The sequence below is a fragment of the Acanthopagrus latus genome, chromosome 9 (assembly GCF_904848185.1).
Source record: "Acanthopagrus latus isolate v.2019 chromosome 9, fAcaLat1.1, whole genome shotgun sequence".
In the NCBI taxonomy this organism is placed as follows: Eukaryota; Metazoa; Chordata; class Actinopteri; order Spariformes; family Sparidae; genus Acanthopagrus; species Acanthopagrus latus.
Window position 1 is genome coordinate 11229905 of NC_051047.1, and position 23020 is coordinate 11252924.

General features: G+C 41.0%; 4 protein-coding genes across 14 annotated transcripts in view; 1 reads left to right on the forward strand and 3 right to left on the reverse strand.

Annotated features, from left to right (window-relative positions):
- The window catches only part of LOC119025356 (NXPE family member 3-like), a 19208-nt gene extending 16953 nt beyond the window's left edge, over positions 1–2255 (reverse strand). The window contains exon 1 of the mRNA XM_037108844.1: positions 1523–2255. The gene's annotated coding sequence lies outside the window, so the exon portion shown is untranslated. The remainder of the gene's footprint in view (positions 1–1522) is intronic.
- LOC119025357 (NXPE family member 3-like) overlaps positions 1–2292 on the reverse strand; it is a 10977-nt gene extending 8685 nt beyond the window's left edge. The window contains exons 1-3 of the mRNA XM_037108845.1: positions 2176–2292; positions 1249–1422; positions 34–794 (exon numbers count right to left, since the gene is read on the reverse strand). Coding sequence (XP_036964740.1) covers positions 34–794; positions 1249–1377 — 890 coding nt within the window. The 5' untranslated portion in view covers positions 1378–1422; positions 2176–2292. The remainder of the gene's footprint in view (positions 1–33; positions 795–1248; positions 1423–2175) is intronic.
- Positions 2293–7217: 4925 nt separating this feature from the next.
- LOC119026447 lies at positions 7218–16322 on the forward strand. 6 transcript variants are annotated; one of them, XR_005077158.1, is made up of 6 exons: positions 7218–7381; positions 8956–8988; positions 9138–13104; positions 13244–13399; positions 13943–14038; positions 14765–16284. XR_005077158.1 is itself a non-coding variant. In XM_037110844.1 (6 exons), exons 3-6 carry the CDS (start codon positions 12058–12060, stop codon positions 15074–15076), a joined length of 1611 nt encoding a protein of 536 aa, XP_036966739.1. In that variant the 5' UTR covers positions 8734–8988; positions 9138–9310; the 3' UTR covers positions 15077–16322. The 6 variants fall into 6 exon arrangements, 2 of the variants coding, with proteins under 2 accessions (XP_036966739.1, XP_036966740.1); XR_005077156.1 differs by lacking the exon at positions 7218–7381 and adding an exon at positions 7706–8573; XM_037110844.1 differs by lacking the exon at positions 7218–7381 and having other exon boundaries at positions 8734–8988; positions 9138–9310; positions 12058–13104; positions 14765–16322.
- Positions 16323–17666: 1344 nt separating this feature from the next.
- The window catches only part of LOC119025532, a 28600-nt gene continuing 23246 nt past the window's right edge, over positions 17667–23020 (reverse strand). For 5 of the 6 annotated variants that reach the window (XM_037109171.1, XM_037109174.1, XM_037109172.1 and 2 more), the window contains exons 8-11: positions 19170–19948; positions 18822–18892; positions 18497–18715; positions 17667–18413 (exon numbers count right to left, since the gene is read on the reverse strand). In XM_037109171.1, coding sequence (XP_036965066.1) covers positions 17842–18413; positions 18497–18715; positions 18822–18892; positions 19170–19948 — 1641 coding nt within the window. In that variant the 3' untranslated portion in view covers positions 17667–17841. The remainder of the gene's footprint in view (positions 18414–18496; positions 18716–18821; positions 18893–19169; positions 19949–23020) is intronic. The other variant, XM_037109175.1, reaches the window with a different exon arrangement.

The following is a 23020-nucleotide window of genomic DNA, read 5'->3' on the forward strand; positions in this document are numbered from 1 at the left end:
TAACCAGTTTCAGTTTTTAATGACAGTACAAACCTCTGGAAGAGTGGTGCCTCTTTGCTGGTGAGGAGATTTTTCACATAGCCTCCTGTGGCGTGGTTGATCCTGGTGTCACAGCTGAGCACCTTGGGCTTGTAGCAGTACCAGGGCTCACCTGTGGAAAGGTCTGTATAGTTGCACTGGAGTTTCTGATCAGGGGGCAGGCACATGTTGCACACAGTAGTCTCAGAAAGGGAGCCTGAGCGGAACAAGCTCTTGTAAAACACTCTCTGGGGTTGTTCCTCCCTCAGCCGTCGCAGAACAGCAACAGCCTCACTTGAGTGCACTAGTGTAACCTCCACCTGTGCTGATCCCACCCAGAGCAGCGGGAACAGAGCAGAATAAGATCCATTCCTGTGGTCCAGCACCTTGCCTGCTACACCTGCTCCAAGCTCAGGGGAGTGCAGTCTGGCCAAGAGGAAATCCCCACCGTAGATCTTGGGACGACCCTGGAAGTCGTGCATTTGGACGAGGGCCTCCAGCTGGTCGCCCACATGCCACTCCCTTCCCTCCTTAATGGGGAGGGTGAACAGGCTGTGCACAGGGTCACTCGTCTGGTTCAAGGCGACTGGTGAAGAGCGAGGCGGAGGCCCTGGCCAAGCAATAGAGTCCAACAGGTAGCGCTCTTCCAGTTCATCTTCAGGGGAGGGTTTCTGGCCCAGATGGGCACAGAAGGTATGGTTGTGAAAAGTAGGCAGTTTGGATTGGATCCTGCTCTGATGCTGGTCGAGGGCTGAAACAGTGTGGCAGTTCCAGTTCTAGAGATAAAGGGATGAGAATGAGAGTTGTGCAGGAGATGGGCAGACTATTGTTGTATGTTTTGTAGTGGCAAATAAGAAACTGGGTCATGATCATTCATATAAATAGATTTAGGAATATCCCTTGCAGTCCCAACTGTGCTCTAACAATGAGTTCGAGCCTGATAAAAGACCATTGTTTGATGCACCATTTATAGTATCAATGTTGAAATAAATCAGCAACAAGTGCTGCCACAGCTCACCCAGCTGACAGATAAGGAAGTAGTCTCCCACTACAGTTTAACCCAACTATCTCAGACTTAGACCTATTACAGAGGACTGCGTCACAACATTAACAGTATTAACAAAAAATATATGTTGTTGGAGGCTAAAATGACAAATGATAAATATACCCTTTGTCCTTTCAAGAAAAAGACCTAAATTAAAAACCCGGCGCACCTCCTTCTCTCCTCACCTCTGCAGTGTTGACGTTACGCAGCAGGAATATGAGTCCAAACACAGCCAGAATGAGGAAGATGACAGCATATTTGGAGAGTTTTCCACACAAAGTGCCTTTTTTCTGTGTCCCATGATCAGGCTCCATGTGCTTTCCACTGCGGTGATGATGGCATCATTAGGTCCTCAGTGCCTTATACAGATGTATAAACCACAAGAAGGATCAATAAACAGAAAAATAGCACGATGACCTATTTATATTCATAAAGAAACATAAAAATAATAGTTGGTACCTGATCATATGTTACACCCCTGTAAAGGGGAATAATAAATCAGAAACATGGACACGATGTTGCTTCAGTCACGTCCAGTGTTGTAATGCAAAAATACACAATTTTCTCAACATTACATTGCTATCAAATCAGCAACTGTTATAACAACTGTTATCTCCAAAGATTGTTCCGTTAGAAAAATAAAGCATTGTACTGGAAACATAAAATATCTTTACAATGGTTTAATTCAGATCTGTCTAGTAACATATACTCATGTTTTACATCTAGGTCTGCTCAAATATAAACGCAAGTATATCACATCTGTTATGTATGGTGGCCATAACAAAACATATATCCCGCAAAATGGAAGCTATTAACATCACTCTTTTACCCATACAAACAAAAGAATAACAGTGCTACATGGCTAGCATCAAGTATTCTCATTAAATGTGAAACACTGCACACAAACGGCACAACTACGCCTCTGAAACAATGTCGTCCGCTCCGCACAACGCAGCTAACGAGGAAGCTACGGTGAGTGTAACATTCATGTGAACAAAACTTATTAGCTCTCAAAGTTACTGCAGACTCCAGTATCTTACTTCCTATTTATCTTTCACGGCACAGAAAACATAGAAACACGTCAAAACCCGATAATGTTCATTTTTTTTAACCTGTAAAGGGGAAGAATAAATAAATAAACACGATGTAGCTTCCGTGACGTCCAGTGATGTAAGGGGCGAGTGAAAACACCGTCTTCCTGTCTACCGTCTTGGCACTGCAGTCAAGCCACCGTCCACTCCACTCCCCGGTCAACCTAGCCGCCACTTAATTTGCAGTGCCTGTATATAGACGATATTACGGTAATGCAGTGCCAGAACAGCATTCAAAATAAAATCAGACACTTATGAAGGCAGTCTGCAATTTCACACAAATACAATCAATCAGCCAGTCTGTTAATTGATTGATGAATTGTTTAAACGATTAGTTAATTACTTAATTGAGCATTTAAGGAATTAATTCATTGATTATTTATTTATTATTTAATTCATTTTACCATCCTTAATCTGATCACACTGAAGCCATAGAAGATGGGGGCCATGATATTTCATCTGTTTGTACAATTAGTCCAACATAAAAATAAACACAATAGCTGGAGTTTCTGATGAGGAATTAAAATAATAGCCCACTTAATAGTCAAATATTTTCAATATTTCCCTCAAATTCAGATCCACATTAAGAGGAAAGTACCAGTTTCCACAGACTCATTTCACTTCAGAGTGATAGAACTCAACCTCAGAGACTCACTCAGATAATTCCAGGAAGATCTGATTCGGATTTTCAAAACAGAAGCCCTCTAAAATGTGACGTCCTTGCTGATATATTCCTTTTGATTTCAGATTTACTTTAAAAGAAATCTACCTGCTTCCACAGACTCATTTCACTTCAGATTGATAGTACTCAACGTCAGAGGTGCACTCAGATAATGCCAGGTGGATCTGATTTGGATTTTCCAAATTAAAGCAGTCTAAAATCGGACTTTTGCTAATGTCGTCCTTTGATTTCAGATTTACTTTAAAAGAACACTACCTGTTTCCACAGACAAATTTCACCTCAGACTGATAGTACTCCAACTCAGAGTGTCACTCATGTATTTCCAGGATGTTCTGATGTGGATTTTCAAAATTAAAGCCCTCCAAAATGTGACATTTTTGCTAATATTTCCTTTTGATTTCAGATTTAGTTTAAAAGAAAACTACCCATTTCCACAGACTCATTTCACTTCAGACTGATAGTACTCAATGACAGGGTTGCACTCACATAATTCCAGGAGGATCTGATGTGGATTTTCAAAATGCAAGCACTCTGAAAATTGAGATTGTTGATAATATTTCCTTTTGATTTCAGATTTACTTTAAAAGAAAACTACCCGTTTCCACAAACTCATTTGTGTTCAGATTGATAGTATTTCAAGCCAGAGTGTCACTCATGTAGTTCCAGGATGTTCTGATGTGGATTTTTAAAATTAAAGCCCTCTAAAATGTGACATTTTTGCTAATATTTCCCTTTGATTTCAGATTTACTTTAAAAGAACAGTACCTGTTTCCACAGACTCATTTCTGTTCAGACTGATAGTACTCAATGACAGGGTTGCACTCAGATAATTCCAGGAATATCTGATGTGGATTTTCAAAATGAAAGCACTTTGAAAATTGAGATTGTTGATAATATTTCCTTTTGATTTCAGATTTACTTTAAAAGAAAACTACCTGTTTCCACAAACTCATTTGTGTTCAGACTGATAGTACTTCAAGCCAGAGTGTCACTCATGTAGTTCCAGGACGTTCTGAAGTGGATTTTCAAATTTAAAGCCCTCTAAAATGTGACTTTTTTGCTGATATTTTCCATTGATTTCAGATTTACTTTAAAAGAACAGTACCTGTTCTGAGTTGCACTCAGATAATTCCAGGAAGATCTGATGTGAATTTTCAAAATTCAAGACCTGTGAAATGCAAAATATTTATAATATTTCACTCAAATATAGATTGATATTGGAGGGAATCTGCCGTTGTCCACAGACTAATTTCACTTCAGACTGATGGTATTCAACCTCAGAGTTTACCTCAAATTATTCAAGCATTATTTTCCCTCCAAATTCAGATTGACATGAACACCTCTTTCAGCAGGGCCAATTTCACCAACCCAACCACCCTGGAAGACTACCATGTCCTGTTGTTTCAGTCACAAAGTGTTTCTTCTTTGTCCTTCTGCCACATGTGCTCCCTCACCTGGCCCATGTTGGCCAGATTTTTATCTTCTGCCTTGTGTGCTTATAGTTTTACAGTCTTTTACCAGTGCTAGTCCCTCTCCCTTTAAAGAGTTTGCTTCGTTGTCTAAGTTCTTTAGCTTGCCTATTATATATGTGGATTTGTTCATTTGAATTTAAATGATATTGTCTATATACAGTTCCTTCTAAAAGTATTCATCCCCCTTGAACTTTTCCACACGTTGTCACATTTTCACCACAAATGTAAATGTATTTTATTGGGATTTTGAAAATTTTGAAAATCCACATCAGATCTTCCCAGAATTATCTGGTTGCAACTCTGACTTTGAGTACTATCAATCTGAAGTGATATGAGTCTGTGGAAACAGGTACTTTTCTTTTAAAGTAAATCTGAAATGTATATTTTCATGCGTTTTACAATCAAAATATAAAGTTTTTCACGAGCCGTAACTGTAGCCTATTTTTCCACCATTTCCTACTCCAGCTCTGACAGTTACAATGTTGCCACAGAATTGGCAGAGTGATATTTTGAGTAATGAGTCAGGCATGCTGTCATGCTGATTTGAGCATGTTCCAAATTTCTTGTTGACAAATCAGATTGCTTGGTCGGAACTACTTGTTGTATAATAATCAATAAAAAGTTGAGTCGATGTTAATGTTACTCCACCTTAAATTCATCAGGGACATTTGGAAAGTTAACATTAGGTGTGTTCAGGTGTTATTTTACAGGTGCAGCGCCACCCCTCCCTACACGCAGAACACCCGCTGTGCATAGGGCCCCACGATCTGTGGGGGGCCCCATTTTGCGCGAAGGGATGCATTCTCTGCAAATGTGCAAAGGATGCACTTAGAGTAGTGATAGTAGCATCTGTAGCTGAAGAGATGTTGCTTGATGGGCCTGGTGATATGCTGGCTGCTGTTGCATTTGCACCTGTTGACATGAACATGGTGCTTGATGGACCTGGTGACGTGCTGGGAGCTGGCTCTGTGTCACCCTTAGTAACAAACTGCAGCGCTGACCTTGTCATGACAAGAAATCCATCACACAAGCAGATTATTAAGATTTGTTTTGGTCTTAATGGTAAATTACACAATGAAATTAATGTAAATACTAGCCTCGCAAAAATTAAAATGCAATTAATACAAATATGACGACAACTAATAATAATATACATTATGATTTGATTTGATGATATTTCTATATTTAAATATTTTTATATACTTATTTCTACATTTTGCACTTAGGTTCTATATTCCTACACTGCTGTATGCTGCTGCAACACTTTAAATTTCTCCATTGTGGGTCAATTAAAGGACTATCTCAATTTATCTTATCTTATCCAATCTTATGAATTAAATTTACCAAGAGATGGTGACATTAAAAAAAAAAAAAAAAAAAATATATATATATATATATATATACACTATATTACCAAAAGTATTCGCTCACCTGCCTTTACTCATTCTATGAACTGAAGTGCCATCCCATTCCTAACTCATAGAATTCAATATGATGTCGGTCCACCTTTTGCAGCTATTACAGCTTCAACTCTTCTGGGAAGACTGTCCACAAGGTTGAGGAGAGTGTTTATAGGAATTTTTGACCATTCTTCCAAAAGCGCATTGGTGAGGTCACACACTGATGTTGGTCGAGAAGGCCTGGCTCTCAGTCTCCGCTCTAATTCATCCCAAAGGTGTTCTATCGGGTTCAGGTCAGGACTCTGTGCAGGCCAGTCAAGTTCATCCACACCAGACTCTGTCATCCACGTCTTTATGGACCTTGCTTTGTGCACTGGTGCACAGTCATGTTGGAAGAGGAAGGGGCCCGCTCCAAACTGTTCCCACAAGGTTGGGAGCATGGAATTGTCCAAAATGTTTTGGTATCCTGAAGCATTCAATGTTCCTTTCACTGGAACTAAGGGGCCAAGCCCAGCTCCTGAAAAACAACCCCATACCATAATTCCTCCTCCACCAAATTTCACAGTTGGCACAATGCAATCTGAAATGTACCGTTCTCCTGGCAACCTCCAAACCCAGACTCGTCCATCAGATTGCCAGATGGAAAAGCGTGATTCATCACTCCAGAGAACGCGTCTCCACTGCTCTAGAGGCCAGTGACGGCGTGCTTTACACCATTGCATCCGACGCCTTGCATTGCACTTGGTGATGTGTGGCTTGGCTGCAGCTGCTCGGCCATGGAAACCCATTCCATGAAGCTCTCTGCGTACTGTACTTGGGCTAATCTGAAGGTCACATGAAGTTTGTAGCTCTCTAGCAATTGACTGTGCAGAAAGTCGGCGACCTCTTTGCACTATGCGCTTCAGCATCCGCTGACCCCTCTCCGTCACTTTACGTGGCCTACCACTTCGTGGCTGAGTTGCTGTTGTTCCCAAACGCTTCCATTTTGTTATAATAGAGCTGACAGTTGACTGTGGAATATTTAGGAGCGAGGAAATTTCACGACTGGATTTGTTGCACAAGTGGCATCCTATGACAGTTCCACGCTGGAATTCACTGAGCTCCTGAGAGCGGCCCATTCTTTCACAAATGTCTTGTTTCACAGTCTGCATGCCTGAGTGCTTGAATTTATACACCTGGGGCCAGGCCAAGTGATTAGAACACCTGATTCTGATCATTTGAATGGGTGAGCGAATACTTTTGGTAATATAGTGTATATATATATATATATATATATATATATATATATATATACGTACACACACACAAACACACACACACACACACACACAAACGCACGCACACACACACTGAACTTGCACTCTGGTTAGACTGAATTGCATTGCAATGACAAAGTTGAATGAATAACATTTTCATTATTAGTCTATATATATACAGTATATATATATATTCATATCCAGCATCTGTTTTTTTTATTAAAATGTAACTTGCAGTGGTCACATAGACTTCTCTTCTCTCTTCAGATGCACTTTTGAAATATTTCAGCACCAGCCCAGTGACACAGCATCAGGTGCTCCTGTCCCTCTACCTCAGCACAGCAGAGTGACACAGCATCAGGACTAAAGGCTGCACCAACAGAATCTGCCGACTGGACATCTCTTCTAACTGACAAAGTGAGATGAGAGTTAGTTCACCAAGGACCATTTCAAATAAAAAAAGATGGGAGAGTGTCAACACGAGTTTTGTGACAGAGTCCTAGTCAATGCTGAGAAGAATAAAAGAAGCTGGCTAATGTACTCAAACAGAAATGAGAGCTTGCACTGCTTCTGCTGCTAAATGTTTTCTTCAAAAGAGACAGACTTAAGAAGGAAGGACTAAAGGACTGGAAAAATGCAAGCTACTTGCTGAAGGTTCATGAGGAGAGCCAGAAGCACAATACCCACATGGCAACATGGAGGTCATTTTGCAAAGCGGCTGACTCGTTGCACTGTGAAGTTAGTCAAAGGCTTCTTTCGTGTAGCTCCAACATTTAATGTGTGTAACTGCAACATGTTGTTGAGGCAGGTTTGGGAATAAAACCTAAAACTTTTCGCCCTGCCAAGTTAACCAGAGCACCCATTTATAACCGTATCGAAGATGCATCACAGACTAGCTGTGCAGGTTTCAGACCGCGTTAGCGTACTGAAGGCGCCTGGCGAGCCCGACCCAACTCGAACCGACCCGCGGGTTAGAGTCGGGGCTGAGGGCTCGGAGTAGCACCCCCGCCCCGCCTCTCAAAAGGTGCCGTGTCGACTGGCACCAAAAATCGCGGATGTACATAACAGCTCACAGGGCGCTGTTGCACCGCGTTGTTATATTTTGTTTTTGGCCGCGTGCGGGCTGTGAGTGAGTGCTAGAGAGTCAGACCGCGACCGCTCCGGGCTTTAGCACCCGCGGGTCGGGTCGGGTTTTAATTTGCAGGCCCGTTGATAACTCTAGACCGCGTTAAAACCTAAACAGGATATAGCTGGAGGACACATGTAATTTAAAGTTATCATTTCAGTGGTTTCAGGCTGGCTCTGCACGGGCTGGCTGTCTTTTGGCGCTAAACGCCGACCGAGTCCTCTGCCAGCAACTGGACTCTAGTCCACCTGGACGAGGTGGTCTCGGTCGAAGGAGGCACGCCGCTTCCTTGCCTGTTTTGGTGGCTTCGCTTTGTAAACGCAAACTATCCGAAATGTGAAACAATGTATGAATTATCGCAGGTAGTGCGGACTCAGCGGACTATGTGGCGTGAACACGACCTCCCTCCGACTGCTGTGAGGCGTCTCGTCTCTCGTCTCTTTCTGTTTTTAATGTCATAAGCTTTATCGGCATGCATGGAAGGTAAACACTATTTCTAAGGTGTAAAGAATACGATAAAAATTGAGTTGTAAGTGATTGAGATTAAGCACGAGCAAGGAAATGGCAAAAATAAGTTGCCATGTACCTGAACGTCTCAGGCTGGGCTCTGTCTTAATTTCCAGTGCAGGTCTCTCGTCTCACTCACTGGAGCGATAGAGTGCGTGTATCTCTAGTAGCCTTATTTTAAAAGTTCACAGGAAAAAACTAAAGAATTAATTATTAAAGCCAAGACTGGTTTGTATTCAGCGAGATATAAAAGCATGTAATTCATAGTGACTTGTGTGTTAGGTTGTTATGGAAGGAAATACCATAAGATTGATGGTTTTATCATGCATTCAATATATTTTCAAAATTTGCTTTTCAGCATGGGAAACAACTGATCAAGAAAAGAGGGGAGGTAAGTTGTTTCTGTTTAATATTAGCAAAGCATACCCTACATTTATTCCAAATTTATTGTGGGAATATTGACTTTAGTTTCTTAACTTGCTGTGGCAACAGAGGTTTTTATTGTGCTCTTGTTTTGAAAATTTTGTCCCTATGTTACAGAATGAGTGTGGGAGCCACAGGAATGCACGTGTGAAGGAGAAAGATATAGGGAGGACGAGCAGCAAAGGGCAGCAAGCCTCACTTGAACCCAGATCACCAAGGGAAAAAGAGAGCCTCACGGCATAATCTCCATCCTGTGAGCCACTGGTGCACCCCATTTAACCCACAGTAAGGTAAAAGTGTATGGAATGGCAGTGTAAGCTCTGCACATTTGTGGCATCATCGAAGGGGGGACTTCTTAAACACTATCGACTGAAACATGGACATTTTGGTCATGGACATTTTCTGCCTTGTATTCATTTGAACTGTTCGTGTTCCTTTAAAACTTGGGGTGGCTTGCGTACACACTTGTATAGAGCTCACAAATCAGAGGAAACTGAAAATCAACGAGATGTGATAGCTTTTAAATGTAAAATTTGTGACTCATGCTTTCCAAATACAAAAGATTATTTTCAACACATTAACTCTCATCTGAAAAGACTAGAAACAATAGAGTGTGTGTTTGATGGTTGTGAGTTCAAAACAAACATATATGGCACTTATGCTACTCACAAAAGTCGAAAGCACCAATCTTACTCATGTGATGACTTAAAGACTGATGTGATTGTAAAACTTCCTATTTCTACCAGTGTTCAACAGAAAGAAAGCCATTTTTCATCAGTGGAATCAACTGATGATGTGGAATTGGATACTTCTGTAGATTTGGATTGCGAAGGACATACAAGTGCATTTGTGGAAGTAATTGGTTCTCTCTTGTTGAAGTTAGAAAGCATTTATCATGTCACAGGTAAATGTTTAGATGACTTGGTGGAACAGCTCCAGTTTATTTGCACATCATCATCGCAGTACATTCCAAATTTAGTGAGAGACATTTTGACACAGAATAACTGCACTGTTGATGAAAATCTTATCAGTGAGTTAGTTGAAAAATTACAACTCTGTAATCCTCTAACTAAAGCGTTTGGTCCTGATGGTCCTTTTCATTCTAAGTATAAGAGGGAGAAATACTTTAAAGAAAACTTCCATTTTATCGAGCCAGTTGAATATATATTTGATCCACTGGACAGTTGTTCTTTTCAATATGTACCCATCCTACAATCCTTACAGCAACTGTTAAACAATAAAGACGTTGTAAGTAAAATACTGACAAGACATTCAGGCAATGCATCACAGCTTTCATCCTTTCGAGATGGCAAATATTTTAAGTTAAATGAGTTTCACACAGATGGGGAGCTAAGAATTTCACTTATACTTTATGTGGATGATTTTGAAATATGTAATCCACTTGGAACCTCACGGGAAAAACACAAAGTGACAGCCGTGTATTGGCTACTTGCAGATGTGCCATCAGAATTGAGATCCCAATTAACATCAATTAATTTGGCACTTCTTTGCAAAGCTAATGATGTTAAGAAATTTGGCTATGAAACTGTCCTGGAGCCTCTCTTGAAGGACCTTATTACATTAGAGGAAGAAGGCATTTTTTTTCCTGCCAGTGGCAAAAATATCAGGGGAACAGTTTTTTGTGTTTCAGCGGATAATCTAGGTGCTCATTCCTTGAGGGGCCTGGTGGAAAGTTTTACTGGGCATTACATATGTAGATTTTGTATTGGGGACCATTCAGACTACCAGCAAAAAGAGGTGCATTCTGGGTTTTTTCCACCAAGAACAAAGGAGAATTATACTTTACATGTTCAATCTGTAAAGGAAAACCCTGATCTGGTACATTGTTACAGTGTAAAGAAGGTTTGTCCCTTAACAGAGAAATTGAAGCATTTCCATTTTGTGACAGGGTACCCACCAGATGTGCTCCACGACCTCTTGGAAGGAATAATACCTTTGGAGTTGGCACTATGTTTTAATGCGTTTGTAAAAAAGCAGTATTTCACTCTTTTACAACTGAACGATTTGATTACCGAGTTTCCGTATAATTGGACCAATAAAACTGACCGCCCCCAACCCATCCCACTAAATCTTTCTTCTCGCAGATCTATCGGTGGAAACGCACACGAGAATTGGACACTACTAAGATTATTACCATTTATAATTGGTGCAAAGGTGCCATTCAGTGATCCCGCATGGCAAGTTCTCATGATATTAAAAGATATTACTGAACTCGTGGTATCCCCGATTCATACCGAGGACAGTATAAGTTATCTTGATGCATTGATATCTGAACGTTGCCATAGACTGCTGGAAGTTTTTCCTGACTTTAAGTTAACTCCTAAGTTCCATTTCTTGGAACATTATCCAGACATGATAAAAATGCTTTGGACCTTTGGTTTGTGTCTGGACTATGCGCTTTGAGGCAAAGCATAGTTTTTTCAAGCGTATTGGTAGACACACAAACAGTTTCAGAAACATTCTACTCAGTCTCGCCACAAAGCACCAAATGATGATGTCATATCATTTACATGCTGATGCTTTGAAACCTGCATTATGTGTGAGTAAAGTAACTAGTATTCCATTGGCATTGCTGCATGAGGAAATACAGGAGTCTTTTAAAAAAGTATATCCAACACAAACCACAGTGGAGCTGACAAATGCACTGTCATATCATGGAACCAGATATGCAGTTGGGATGATTTTGCCTCATGGTGCTACCGGTGGTCTACCCGATTTTGTGGAAATTTCACAAATTGTGATTGTAGGCAGTGATCTTACTTTCATTGTTAAGTTGCTTAACAGTTGGTATTATGAACATTTTAGGGGATTTGTTTTGGAGCACTCTGGGAAGGTGACTCTGCTGCACATACAGCAACTTAGTGATACATACCCCTTGGCAGCATACTGTGTGGGAGGGAAACGCATGGTCAGTTTAAAAAGACACATTATTGTCCAGTAGTAGGTGAAAAAGCTAAAAGCATCAACGGTACAGCAATCCTACTCTGATTTCCAGTTGTGAATTGTTTTCATACAGATGGACCCTGTTGTTGTGAAGGTGATTATAGATCATCATAGTGAGAAGCTCACACTGTCATCAGGGATGCCAGACACAGTGGAGCAATTGCATAAGACTGTGAAGGACACTTTCCAGATCCATGAGGAATTCACCCTCCACTACTTTGACGAGGACTTTGGTGATTTCTTCACAATTCATTCTACTAACGAGGTTAAACATAAGGGGACAATCAAGGTGGTCATTATTCCATCCATAGTGCTCTCATTAGCAACACCGGAGACTGAAAATGTGGCAGATGCAGACAATGTGAGTGACACCTCCAGTTTGACTTCAAAAACACTGTCTTCACAGTCATCCTCTAGTTCTGCTGACTACCAGTCAGATGGCACATCATCAGTGTCATCACAAGGCACTGTCTTACTAAGCCCCGAAAGGGTATTGTGGCCAAGTGAAATTGAAATTCCACGTTTTTCAGTTGCAACAGAGGCAGTACTGAGGAATGCGAATGAACAATTTTTGAAAAATGGAACTGTCCTCAACAACCCCAAGTTGAAGTCTGAAATACTGGAAAGGCTGGCAGATTACATGTACAGTTACACTGCCTATCCCACAGGCCTTCAGGTCGGACAGGTTGCAGAAGCCTTAGTCCAAAAACACCCATGTCTAACAGAACCTGGAAGTCGCAACGGATGGATTGGATGGATGTACAGCCTAAAATACAAGATGGGGAATTATAGGTCCAAGTTAAGAAATCTTGGATTTCCTGAAGTTACGTGCAATTCTCTCAAAAACAAGCGTCCTGGTGAGAGGAAACCAGCCCAAAATGTTAAAAAAGCACGCAAAGGGGAAGTGATGTATCTCCCACATTATCCTTCAGGAGAAAGCAGTGAACACCAAGAGCAACAGCGGCTCAAAATTCTGTCTGAATTAAAGAAGAGAGAGAGGCCAACCATCAATGGATTGATGTCCAACACTTTTGCTCATCGAAGACAGGATGTTGTTAGTCTTCAACTGAGCATCAAGGAGATCAAGGAAAGGTGGCCTGCCTTGTTCGATGTGTCACAGGTGAGAAAATGTAATTTCTCCAACACAGTTTAACACATATACCTTGGGCAGAAGAGGCTGAAATTCAGAAATTGCATTGTTTAAATCTAAGTTTGTAAATTGGGCCCTGTCCTTTTTTGTCTTTTTTCTTTTTTTTCAGGTCAACGCTGAGTTCCATCGAATTACCACCGTAAATCTTGAGGCCAAATTCATGTTCATGTTAGACCATAACACCCCTAAACTGCTTGCCATCTTCCAAGCCAAGAAAGGTGCTGCTGGAGAGAGACATCGTACAGAAATGAATATTCTACTCCAGGTATTTCAGTTTACTCCTCTGTTGAGATACTTCTTTCCCTCATCTGTTGTGTCTCTTCTAAACCTAATTTACTTCTCTAATAACTGACTCTTCTGTACTCTTGCATTCAACACAAGGTCATATGCCTCATGCAGCCTTTATTCCACCACAGTGTTTCTCAATCTCCTCTGTCTGTCTTCTTCATATGCAACATACACTCTTCACATTATTGCTCCTCTACCACTCTGCCTACCACACTGTTTTATCTTTCATTCCTTTTTCCTCTGTTTCAGTGTGAGTATATTCTGAGTAGACTTTTAAGGAATATATCACATGGCAAACATGACTTCAAGGTTGCGGCGATCACTCCAGATAAGGGCTGAATGATATAATGAATTTTAATAGAAATTGCAATGTTTTACCAATTGCTTCACTAAATTTTGTTTGGTTTTTTTAGTGTAGTCAAATCTGTTATAATATTTAAAGTAAAAGGGCCAAAATCTGCACTGAGGAGAGTGACTGCTGAATCTTGTCAGCTGTTTAAATACATTTTCTCCTTAACAGAGTGGAATTCCCATAGAGAAAACCAGAGAAGTTGTCATCCGATGTCTCATTGATCACCTGGGTGAAGATGTGGGTGCCTTAATCAAGGAGTTTGAGGTGAGTGCAATAGATGACTTTCAGCATTCTCCCTACAGTAATCTGTAAATTTGTGTTTCCACTGAATACATAGTCAGCTGTAACAATTGGCACTTTGACTTTTTGTGTCTATTGGAAAGAGCACAACATTAGTCTTGTAGCTTATATCCAAATCAGTTTGGATTCTGCACACCTAATACATAAAATATTATCTAAATTTAAAGTAATTCCATATTGGCGTGACGCTCAGTTCAAATCTATTTTATTTATATAGTGCCACTTAACAACAGATGTAATCTCCAGAGAGGATTTATCTTCACAGATTATGTTTCATTTCAATAGTTTCTATTGGTTTAAAAACACTGCCACACTGACATGGTCAAAAAACTATTTGCTTCCCCTCTCATACACCTGCTGGTCATCACCTGTGTCTTACCTGTATGCTGTTTGCTATCATAATGCCCCACCTAGTTTATGGCCCCCCACTACATTATGGCACCAACAGACATATCGCTAAGTCTAGTAGATGAATGAAAATATGCACAGATACCTTCATTAGTGGTGAAGTCAGAATTATTATTGTTATTTGCATGTGTCTGTTCACATCACTCAAATTTGTCATATATGCTAGTTAAAATAATAGACAACTTACAACGTGATGTAGCTGATTTATGTAGTTAGTTTGGTCTTTTTTTATTTTGGTGACATACTGCCTGCTATAACCAGTTTCCTTTACAATGTCTACAGAATTTTGGTGATTCAGCGGTCAATGTGGAAGAAGAGCTGGCAGCAGAGACGATGGCTCTGTACCTTGTGCGTGATGAAGATGGACAAGTCAGGGATGTAGGTATCGTCATTGAGGGTTCCACCGTACTCAACCACCTTGGGGATCTCAGCAGAGCCTGCGGCTACTTGCTTGGACTAACTTATGCCTTGGACCTCAAATACCCCAAAACTCTTAAATACATTTTTGAAGTATTTCAAAAGATGCTCGTTGAAGTGGATGCTGGAAACCTGTCAACAAAGGTGCAACGACTGAAAAACAATGTAATGATATAGTTGTCTGTGGGGTAGATGAGCACAGATGAGACTCATACAACTGAACCATGTGTGTAAGGCAAAAAACAGACTGTACGCTCAGTAATTAGTGAGGTTCTTCTGGACAGAAATTTGGACAATCTATGGCTTCATTTCGTCAAACCACCTCCAGGTGTTGTCTGACTGATTGTTGATGTTTTTTTGATTGTACATTTACATTTTGCATTAATATGCGTTTGATTTTTTTCTTCAATCATTCGGAGGCGTGAGGCATCCAATTTTTGAGTTTCGAGTCAAGAGTTTCAAGGCATTTTCACCAGAAGTGACTTAAATGTTGTACTTCTAAAGGAGGAAGTAGTTTTTGTATTTCCAGTTTGGAGTATCTGTAATTCTGAGAAATGCAGGTGTTTAAAAAAGCATAAGAGATGACCAATGTATTGTCATATCTAAATGTGAAGCCAAATATGCTGTGGAGATGATTTTGCCCTTGTGTCACAGATGTGATGGGCCCAGTTACTAGTCATCAATGTGTTTAGTGTGAAGATTACCCCTTGCATTAATATGCATCTTTAATATGTATCTTTTTCATGGCCATTTGGCAAGAAGCATTTTAGTTCAGAGGCGTTTGATCTTGGGTATCCTGAATTGCCTTTCTTGTAATAGCTTCGAATGTGCTGCTGTAGGTTGTGTACACATAACTTGAGTGGTAAGACAGACGGACAAGTTGCGATATGTGATCTAGCTCCAGTTCTTAGGGAGAAGTTGCCATGCTAAGTATTTTAAAAATTCCTTATTGAAATGCACTTTCATGTATTAGGTATATGCATATACTGGAAAAAAATGTAATTTTCTGTGGGAAAAATGTTTTAAAATAAAGTTTAATGTTTTGTGAGATCTTGGTCATATTTGTATATGTATATAGTAGTAGTATGTATATAGTACTGAATATCCTCAAATCAAATACAGCAAGTTTAAAAAATCAATCAGTACAACAAATTTTTTTAGTAAGTCATTAGAAAATTTGCAATTATCTCCTACAAATGTTTTCAATTATATTTACTCAGTTTTTTTAGTGCTTTCTACTCACGTTTTCTGTATGGTTTACACAGTATTTCAGTTACATTTACTCAATTTATGTGGTGTTTGTGCCAAGTCAAATCATTCAGATGTAATTGAAAATATTACTTACTCATTACTCATTAATAGATTTACTCAATACTCATGTTTTGTTTTAACAGATTTGAGAGCTTTCAAATCAACTCAATATTTTTAAGTGTAAAAATGTTTCACCAATTGAATTAAGTACTATGCAGAATTATTTTTTAGAGTGTTGTTCAGACGCTAACAAGACAAGTTAACTAGCTAAGCTACAGTAGCTGTAATGTCGAATGGCGCGATAGTAATGTTTGTCAACTGATATTTCATGCTCATGTCTGTCTTCTGTAACTAAGGAGCCTTATGAGAAATTATACATTTGTTTAAAATTACTTACCGTCGAGTCAGGTTTAATTCAATCCGCCGTGCCCGCCAAGCCTGCTGCCATCAACCTGTTCAGATCTGTCCCAGAACCGTTAGAATGACGTCACTTAGTCAGTTCCGCTCTGTTTACTGGATTTTTTAAGTTAAGTTACGTCTCAAATAAAATTGAGTTGAGTTCTATAATAATTGCACTTATTGAAACGAATTGCTTTTCGTAGTGTATTCTCAAAAATGTTGTTGAAACATACAGTGATTATTACAAATATTTAAACCATGTAGTCTGTCAGTCAAATAATTTATTTCAAAGAAATAAACTTGATTTACATGTGTATATTTCACACAAAGGTTCCTCTTTGAGTTCTACTAATGGATTTTGATGTAGTCAAATCAAATACTCATCATAATGATATTCAGGAGTTTTATCAAGCATACATACCTATATATTACTGTCACATTTACTGGGTTCTTGAATTATTTTTTAGAGTGCAATAGAAAAGCGAGAGATGGCACTCGCTGAGGTTTAGAGATAATATGTTTGTTCAAACCTAAAAGAATCATAATGATTGACATCTACCCATCACCTTGATAAACGAAGATACTGTATGTTTATTTTTACTGTGTTTATCTAGTGTGAGCTTATTCGATTTAGTCCAGTCTGACTCCTGAGAAAAAACATTGTTATTTCACGTTCCTTTTATAGTGGAGCTCCCTGGCGGTGTTCCCCACTAGATCTCCCTCTTCCGGCATGAAAAACTTCTCCTACCAGTGGGCCAAAGCTTGTTTGTAAGTGGAGTAAACAACACCAACACTCACCCAGTATTCTGGGGGTCCTTGAACTTGCGGGATGTGTAAAGCTGTCGTGTAGTGATTTTCTACTTTCATTTTTCTTTTCCTTAGCTCGAATACAAAGCACCACAATAACTTCCCATATTTACCCACCACCTTGATAACACTAAAATCCTTAAGAAAATTAAGTTTATATTTAAGATTGGAAATAAGGATGCATTGATTGCATTTATTATCAACTAGTGTCTTTGAGCTTATGCAATGCAAGTCTGAGAGTTGTTACAGTGCTTAGAATATTGCATTATTGTTGATCATATTTCAGCCTTAACACACCACACAGGGCTGATCAGTGACTCTTGATGCTGCCGTAGTTAGACTTCATTTACAGTTTTTTCATTTATTGAACCACACTGAAGACGTGAAAAATGAGGCATCACCAGCTGATTATCCAGATTAACTCCTGATAAGTAGCACTGCCCCATTTAATGATATAAATATTAAATAGATATGGCCTCTTTATCTCAAACCTCCATTGATGTATGCTTTTTTGTCTCTGGGCAAACATGAGACAGAAGCATGTCTATCATGTTCTTGATGATGGCTGGAGGTGGATGGAGAGCATGAGGGAGGCGGTGTGCCAAAGTCATTTGCCAGGCGTCCACCAGCAGAACATTCAGCCCCTTGAACATGGCTCTGAGCACCTCATCGAGCTGCAGTGAGTACCAGTCGCTGTTATAAAGGCTCACCTCTGGGTCCAGGGCTTGGAGGTTGGCTGAGCGAATAACAATGATTGTCCCTGGCGCTCGGTCCAGGAGTCGCAACACTGCCCGCCTAATGTGACGGAGCCTCCGTATGTACACCTCCACAGGAAAGGTGCTGAAATGGGACCAAATGCTGAGTGCAACGATGGTGTTGGGACTCCCAGAGAGGCGGTCCAGCTCATTAAAAATGTAACGCAACTCACTGGCTTTGACAGTGTTGAAGCGGATGGGTGGGCCATGGCAGCGGTACTTCAAGAGAATATTATGGGTGCTGTCCACTGCCATGAAAGGTCCAATGTTTTTAAGACTGTGCAGGTTGAACTGATTCAATTCTGGGGAAGATGGAATAAATGGAGTTACAAGGGGAGAGATACACAGGTGTTAAAATAAAAGGTGAGACAAAAACAACACTCACCTGGTACAAAAGCAAGCAGGTGCTCAAACCACTGCCTGACAGTGGAGTCTCCATACATGTAGATCACCTTATCCTTCAAACACTGAGTGATGGCAGATGATTCATTGAACTGGCGCATTGTAACACCATTTAATGACCTCCATGAGTCCTTGTAGTAATATCCAGATGGTGCTAGTTGAATAGCTTCTGGTTTTACACTGCTTTCTACCTCTACTCTATCTGATATAAAGAAAGAAATGTTGTAGACAAAATTAATTGAATGGAATAAATCAAAGCATGCACACACTGTGACATGATGTACAAAATACTCTGCAGGTTACTGTACCTTTCCTGGGAGGCAGCACATTGATTCTGTCAGGTCCTGAAGCGTGTATGTGAACTTTTAAGTTAACACCACTAAGATAAAAGAAACAGTTTACCAGATTATATTCCAGATTTGATGTATGTCCACAGTTCCCATGAAAATAACCCAAAAACCAAATCCATTTCCTCAGGCAGCCGGAGTTATAGCCAGTTCAATGGTCTGAATAAAGAGTCAAATTGAAAATACTGCAGCATCCCCTGACTAACCTGGAAGGACCACATCACTAATTGCTTCTGAACACAACATAACACCCAACCTATCCTTGAATATAACACAAATCATCTTTTCATGTAGTACAACAGTACAAACCTCTGGAAGAGTGGTGCCTCTTTGTTGGTGAGGAGATTTTTCACATAGCCTCGTTTGGCGTGGTTGATCCTGGTGTCACAGCCGAGCACCTTGGGCTTGTAGCAATACCAGGGCTCACCTGTGGAAAGTTCTGTGTAGTTGCACTGGGGCCTCCGAACAGGGGGCAGGCACATGTTGCACACAGTAGTCTCAGAGTGGGAACCCGAGCGGAACAAGCTCTCGAATAACACCCGATCAGGCCGTTCCTCCCTCAGCCGTCGCAGAACAGCAACAGCCTCACTTGAGTGCACTAGTGTAACCTCCACCTGTGCTGATCCCACCCAGAGCAGTGGGAACAGAGCAGAATAAGATCCATTCCTGTGGTCCAGCACCTTGCCTGCTACACCTGCTCCAAGATCAGGGGAGTGCAGTCTGGCCAAGAGGAAATCCCCACCGTAGATCTTGGGACGACCCTGGAAGTCGTGCATTTGGACGAGGGCCTCCAGCTGGTCGCCCACATGCCACTCCCTTCCCTCCTTAATGTGGAGGGTGAAAAGGCTGTGCACAGGGTCACTCGACTGGTCCAAGACGACTGGTGAAGAGTGAGGCGGAGGCCCTGGCCAAGCAATAGAGTCCAACAGGTAGCGCTCTTCCAGTTCATCTTCAGGGGAGGGTTTCTGGCCCAGATGGGCACAGAAAGTGTGGTTGTGATTAAAAGTGGGCAGATTCACTGGGATGAAGGATGATTGGATCCTGCTCTGGAGCTGGTTGAGGGCTGAAACAGTGTGACAGTTCCAGTTCTAGAGATAAAGGGATGAGAAATGAGAGGTTAAACAGGAGATGGGCAGACTATTGTTGCATGTTTAACCCAACTATCTCAGACTTAGACCTATAACAGAGGATTGTGACAACATATCAGCTGTAGGGGAGTCACATGATCATGGCTGACTGAATCATGTTTTTGCTGAGCTCCCGCTCCCACATGATTTTATTTAATTTATCTGTATGTTAGTGCTCCTCTCCGGACTTATCACATCAATACAGTGCTGAAAGATCTGGTGACAGGAAGAAAAGTGAAGTTTTGATAATTTACAATGTCGAAACAAATGAAAATTCCGATACGAAAATGGGCTAATGCTGCAGCTGCTGATGCTAGCCAAGCAAGACAAGGCTTCACCGACTATGGAAACCACAGCTCTGATTCACAAGGTAACTCAAAGTTTCAGCAACATTATGGAGGAGAAACTTTTGAAATTTTCCATGACACCGGAAAAAATTTCCACAAGTTTAGAGAGCCAGTCCAAACCCATCACTGCCACAGAGCAGTGAGTCTCGGATGTGTAGGACATGGTTGCCGACCTGGAGACCAGGCTCTCCGAAGCAGAAAAGAAAATGAAGCAAATGGCTGAGGGCATGGATGATATGGTGAACCAAGGAAGACGGGAGAATATTCGTGTCCTTAATCTGGAAGAGGGTATGGAGGGAAAACTTCCAATACAGTTTTTTGAATCCTGGCTGCCTACTGTACTTGGCCTGACAGCAGGCCCAAGACTAGAAGCTGCATTAAAATTGACAGGGCAGGGTGCCGCTTAGCTCGGTTGGTAGCGTGCGTGACCCATGTGCAGAGGCTCTGCAGCGGGCTAGGGTTCGACTCCCGGCCTGGCTCCCTTTGCTGCATGTCACTCCCCCTCTCTTACCCTGTTTCCTGTCACCCTCTTCAAGCTGTACTATCAATAAAGCCAGAAAAGGCCAAAAAAATACTTAAAAAAAAAAAAAAATTGACTGGGCACACAGCAGCCTGGGACCACGAGGAGTGCATCCGCAGCCAGTGGTTATCAAACTCCACATCTCCAGGGACAAACCAAGCATAATGGCAGCAGTGAGGGGGAAAGTGTTGGAATATGAAGGTAGATCCTTCATTCATTAGGATCTGTCTCCCAAGAAGCATCGCAATTTCAATGGAGTGAGTCAAGCCTTAATAGACAAGGGAGTCCGCTACCTAGCTACCTACTGTAGCTACTCTCACCATAAACCACAACGGCACGGAGCACAGGTTCGAAACGTGGAGAGATGCAGAGAACTTTCTTAATAAACCGGAATAATCCGAAGGATGGCTCTGGACTGTGATTTGTCTACTGTGGGATGACATGTCTACACACCATGAGGGACTGAGTAAGTTTTATTGTTTTGATACAGAAGTAGCCTATTCTGTTAACAGAATATCAGTGTGATATAACAAAGAAACAGCAGGCTCAGTCTATATAACGCTGTTAAAAGTTTCAGAGTTGAATTGGCTCAGTTAAGTGTCTTATACACCATGTTGCAGTTCAGTCATATCTGATATATAAGGTTGATGTGTTAGCAGAGAAAAGATAATGTTAAAATCATTTAGAATATCACAATATTGACATGCTTGTCAATTTTATGTTGTGGGAGCGGGGGTGAGATATGGGAGTAGTTTTGTTTTATTTTCCCGAAGTGTATTCTACTTTTAGCAGCAAGTACGCCTGAACTACTACCCATTGGATAGCTTTTTGTTTTTGTTTTGTTTTTTCCTGAATTCTCATGCTCTTATGCTATTTTCATATTTGTATTCTTTTTTGTGAGCATGGGGAAGGTTCTTGTTCCCCCATGTGTAGGAGATGTTTATATCAGCACAGTCTGTTTGCCAAACAGCTGTAAATTTCATAGTTCTTGTCAGGGGCTACACCTGTTTGAATCAGATCATTTTCCTTTATCACCAGACAAATAATCTACGCTATGAGTAACATAAAAATCGTTACACTGAACGTCAAAGGTATCAATCATGTGGTGAACAGACATAAAATACTCTATACGCTCAAAAAAGATAAGGTACAAGTGGCATTATTACAAGAGACCCACCTCACTGATCTTGAACACTTAAAATTAAAACGTGATTGGGTTCTTCTTTTAACTCTAAGAGTAGGGTGGTAGCAATCCTACATTTTTAACATATTTAGAATCACAGTGGGAACTTTTTATTACTACTAACGATATGCCTGATCTCTTTGCTTCAACCTTAGGGGAAACAGGTAAAGCCTTCCTGAGTGGTGCCATAATATTGTACACAGCTGCAAATAAAAAAGTACATTTGCAAAACAAAACTGACGGGTTTGGCTCCAAATTTTATAAGAAGATGGCAAAGTCGGTGGTGGGACCTGTGACCAACATGTTTATTGAATCTTTTGAAAGAGGCACGCTCCCACCAACTCTAAATCTGGCTCACATCCCTCTAATTTCAAAGAAAGATAAGCCCTCTGATCAATGTGCTTCTTATAGACCAATAAGCTTACTTGGGGTTGACTGCAAGTTACTATCAAAACTCCTGGCTAGAAGATTAAAGGAGGTGCTACCTGTATTAGTTAAGCCAGACCAGACAGGTTTTGTTAAAAACAGATGTTCTTATTCCAATGTCCGCAGGCTCCTGAATGTAATACAATTTTCACATAGTACAAAGAAAAAGGTCCTCTCCGTTTCATTAGATGCTGAAAAAGCGTTTGATTGCATAGAGTGGGAGTCCATCCATCCATCCATCTTCTTCACGTATCTGGGGCCGGGTTGTGGGCGCAGCTGCCTGAGCAGGGACACCCAGACTTCCCTCTCCCCGGACACTTCCTTCAGCTCCTCCGGGAGGATCCCAAGGCGTTTCCAGGCCAACCGAGCGACATAGTCACTCCAGCGTATCCTGGGTCTTCCGTGGGTTCTCCTCCCAGTAGGACATGCCAGGAACAACTCCCAAGGGATGCGTCCTGGGGGCATCTGAAAAAGACGCCCGAGCCACCTCAGCTGGCTCCTCTCGATGTGGAGGAGCAGTGGCTCTACTCCAAGCTCTTCCCAGGTGACCGAGCTCC

What these genes read in the sequence shown, in the direction of transcription:
- LOC119026447 (XM_037110844.1), top strand. Translation starts at nt 12,058, where the DNA reads ATGGACCCTGTTGTTGTGAAGGTGATTATAGATCATCATAGTGAGAAG. An exon ending in CCTTGTTCGATGTGTCACAG is followed by an intron (nt 13,105 to 13,243) that starts GTGAGAAAATGT and finishes CTTTTTTTTCAG; the next exon opens with GTCAACGCTGAGTTCCATCG. An exon ending in AAATGAATATTCTACTCCAG is followed by an intron (nt 13,400 to 13,942) that starts GTATTTCAGTTT and finishes TCTCCTTAACAG; the next exon opens with AGTGGAATTCCCATAGAGAA.